Genomic DNA, 3,953 nt, shown 5'->3' with positions numbered 1-3,953 from the left:
TCACTCTGCCTTGGTGTGAAGAGCTGAATTTGGGTAACAAAATTGGTATTCGAAGGAGAGACGGCCTAGGCGACTATTTATATGTTAATTAGAGATGTAAGAGTAATAGAATGAGGATAGCTCAGTAGGAAAATTCAGTGGAGAAAAGAAGCTGAGTGGCTTGGTTTATGCGGAAAATCAATATAACCCGTGACACCAGGTTAGCTCTGACCACGGAGGCCGCAGGCGCCCTCTCGAATAGTGGAAGGTGCCCCACCTTAGACACCTTCTCGAGTGGGTCTCAGAAGCCCAGGCAAATAAATGGTCGCAGAGGATATCCGCACTCCAGATGGACACTCAGCTGGAAGTTAAAGGGAAGAATGACATGGGGAGACCAAGCGTTGGTGAGCAAGGCCCATAGCTTTATTTCAACAGGGGTTTTTATGCCCTAAGTTACACATAGAGGATAATAGGGGATGCAAAGTCAGCAGTCTTTGATGCTTATCAAAAACCAGGGTTTCTTTCCTGCAAATTTATCATATACAAATGGTTTAGGTGATTTACATCATCTTCTGGCCAGAAGGCCTATTAACATTTTATGACTCTTGACAAGGACTTATCAACAAAGACTTATTTTCTCTAAGAGTAATTATTTTAAGGTTTGGCGCCATCTTTCGAAGATAAAATTACATTCCTATAGGGCGGATGTGTAATGGGTTTACAAAGGAAAGAATTTATTACCTTAAGGGTCTAAAGTTACTAACACCAAGGCCACTACTTATTTTTTCGACATAGCAACTATATTAATTAATACACATTCAAGGATACAATACAGGGGATGTGGAAACTTGGCAACAAACATTGGCTCATCAATGAAATCTTTTACTAGTTTTATTCTGACAGTTTCTAACTCTCTGAGAGGCTCTAAGCTATTTGAATATCTTAGGCTTCCCGTGCCTCTCGGGGCTGGGAGACTGTAAACAATCGTATGCATAGCTGTAGGTGTCCGGGAAACTTGTCAGGCGAGTTAGAGAGCCATCTGAGGGGTTTGGACTTAAACACTCCTAATTGCCCAGGAACTTTATTAATTGGAGCTGTAAGTTAACTCTTTGACAGAGAGAGCGAGATGGTGGTGGGGGACAGCCCCCAGTAAAGTCAGAGGTGAGAGCACAAAGCAATAAAGTAGGCAGACTCTGGTTTTTGGGGGTGGATGCTCGAGAATATCCGGGGGCACACCCGAGGCTCGATCCCGCCTTTGCGTATGCCGAGCCTCCTTCCTCATGACCTTTGTCACGAGTGGAATGTCTCTCGCTGGCTCCCGGCATCTCCCCCTTTTTTATTTCTTAAAACAGCCAGATGTAGCTCAGTCGCGAGCCTCTGAATGCTCTGCCGAAGAATCCTGACAATACAAGGAAGAATGATTATGAGAAGCAGAATTAAAGCAGCCACCGCAGCATAGCTAAGGATGGTAGACAGAATATTCTTTCCTGAGATGTAGTTAGAGAAAGTATGGAAGAAATCATTTGCTGTTCCAGCGGCAGTAAAATCTAATCGGGAGTGTTCCATGGTTGCTATTTGATTGTGAAGTTTCCCTAAGTCTAGACCAGTGTCAGAGCTGTTCCAGATACCTGAAATATGGTTTTTAATCTTTTCCCATTCAAAATCTGTCTCATTTACTTTCAGGGGTGTTACACATATCCACCGATAGTCAGCATGACAGGACAATGCCATTTTCACCTTTAAAGCCTGCAATTCAGTCCCAATATGTATTACTGCTTCCTCTAGGGCGTCTACCCTCATTTCTAATTTCCTGTCTATAGCTTCCTGTGTTGCCAATGCTAAAGAAACATTTTTGGACATAGACTCAACATATTGAGCAGTATGTACTTGTTGAGTCAATGATATTGCTGCCACAGTAACAGAAGTGATTGCACTTATCAAAGCTGCTATTCCCAAGATAAGTAAGCCCACAAACCGTCGTGTTCGCATTAAATCCTGCAGTTGTTGTAATACAACCAAACCGTAATTATCATACCAATAAGAATGCACAGACACAAGTATCATGAGATAGGGTGGGCGTTTCAACACAACAAAAGAACAAACATTATATTGGGGGGTCAAACAAGATGAAAGCACACATTGTTCACAAGTTACTATATTAGGTCCACCTGAATAATTCATGTGTACATTTAATCTTTTGGAGTCATTAGTAAAGAGAAAAACATAAGGTGAGGGTACACAAGCTAAAACAGAATAAGTAGAATTGCTATTTGGACGGAATAAGGAAATGGGAGCAGTGGCAGCAAGGGCCCTCCAAATTTCTGGCTGCCAAGAGGTTCTGTTCTTAGTTGTATAAGACAATATGGGTGACACAAATCGATTATTATGCCATCTAGTAATGCTTAATGGCCAGGAAATAAAATCTTTCTTCCAATTATAAAATCTGCTGGGAAAGTCATCAAGGGGCAATGGGCTCCTACCTAGGTCTGAGTTACTCCAGTCTTGAATCATGTAATTCCCTCTTCCCGGTATTCTATAATCAGCTCTTAAACGGTAAGCACAAGATTTCCAAATCGGATACCCTGTACGATCATCTATGGTGTTCCATACGGCATCTGAAGGCTCAGTATTATAACAACTTGGATATCCAGGAGGGGGTCTATGGAATATAAATTCGTGGGGATCAAGGGCCCTGGGCATACGAGCTTGTAAGACCCAAAGCGCTAGACGCCCTCTATGTTCAATACCTGAGGCTGGAGAATGAGTCAGAACTGCCTTTTTAGAGGCTCCGACACATCCTTCTTTAGGGGGAATAATAAAGCTTTCTATATCACTGGGGAAGTTAAAGCAAACAGGAAGGTCGTCTGCTAATCCTCTGAAGGTAAAATTGAAATTAATAGGATATTCGTCTGTGGTGTAGGAAGTATATGACCCTCCCAGTAACTGAGGCTGGTTTGTATGGACCCTTAGGGGGTCACTGTTCCAGGTAACTACTTGAAAGGTTGGAGGATCTGGGAAGTAAGCCCAATACTTTTCAGGAGTGGAGGAGGAGGCGCTTACCTGGCAAGATAATAAGGCAAGCATAGCAATAAACATCTTCTCAGGGGAGGAAGGAGAGCCCTGCAAAGAAGTTATTCCCCGTGCCTGATGGCAGAGTGTTTTTATTTGTCCCCAAGTAGGTATGGAGGCATTCCGGGTCGCCTGAGTCAGGCGGCCTGACCCCCTTTTGTGAGGCAAAGGATGGGGGGAGCAATATCCTGTATGTGAAGTTGAGACATCTGTTTAGTGGGCGGATCCATTCCCTGCTCATCCAGGATCCCTGATGTCAGTTGCTCCGATGTCAGTGGTGTTTCCCGTGCTGGCAGGGGGAGCGAAGGCAGAGGAGGCCCTTTCCTCTTTCGGGGTCGCCGCGGCCGTGAAACCCGGTATCCGAGAGGCTGAGACATGGCGAATTAATCTATCTGGAACCCAAATTGGAGAATCTGCGTCCTGTGGAAAAATACAAGCATATCCTCGACCGCTGGTTAACAATGGGTCGGGACCTTTCCATTGTCCGGAAAGGAGGTCCTTCCGTTTAACTAATGGTTTTGCATTCAGTTGCTCCGGGCACCAATGGCGAAGCATTGCAGTCATTCCAGCTGAATCAGTATTTAAAATATTTATTACAAAAAGAGCATGTTGCAAGAGGTGATGGGGAGAACTATATTTAAATTCCCCTTCTTTTAGTTTTTGAATTTGGGTTTTTAACGTTTGATGTGCTCTTTCCACAATGGCTTGTCCTTGTGGATTATAAGGGATGCCTGTATTATGTTTAATTTGAAACTTTAGACAAAATTCCTGAAAAGACTTAGATGTGTAAGCAGGAGCATTATCAGTTTTCAAGGCTTTTGGCAGACGCATATATGAGAAACAAGTAAAAAGATGTTGTATTACATCTTTAACTGCTTCCCCTGTGCGAGCAGTTGCAATAATAA

The 3,953-nt window shown here is 43.4% G+C and overlaps 1 protein-coding gene across 1 annotated transcript; it reads right to left on the bottom strand.

Moving 5' to 3' along the window:
- On the bottom strand, nucleotides 1-3,367 carry LOC123331044 (endogenous retrovirus group K member 13-1 Env polyprotein). Its single transcript, XM_045163218.1, has 3 exons — nucleotides 3,040-3,367; nucleotides 1,389-2,638; nucleotides 1-23 (listed from the first exon to the last, which is right to left on the bottom strand). Exons 2-3 carry the CDS (start codon nucleotides 2,488-2,490, stop codon nucleotides 1-3), a joined length of 1,125 nt encoding a protein of 374 aa, XP_045019153.1. The 5' UTR covers nucleotides 2,491-2,638; nucleotides 3,040-3,367.
- Between the last annotated feature and the right edge of the window lie 586 nt (nucleotides 3,368-3,953).

This window comes from Bubalus bubalis, chromosome 18 (genome assembly GCF_019923935.1).
Source record: "Bubalus bubalis isolate 160015118507 breed Murrah chromosome 18, NDDB_SH_1, whole genome shotgun sequence".
In the NCBI taxonomy this organism is placed as follows: Eukaryota; Metazoa; Chordata; class Mammalia; order Artiodactyla; family Bovidae; genus Bubalus; species Bubalus bubalis.
The sequence above is the reverse complement of the archived record's forward strand: the minus strand, read 5'-3'. Positions and strand labels throughout refer to the sequence as shown.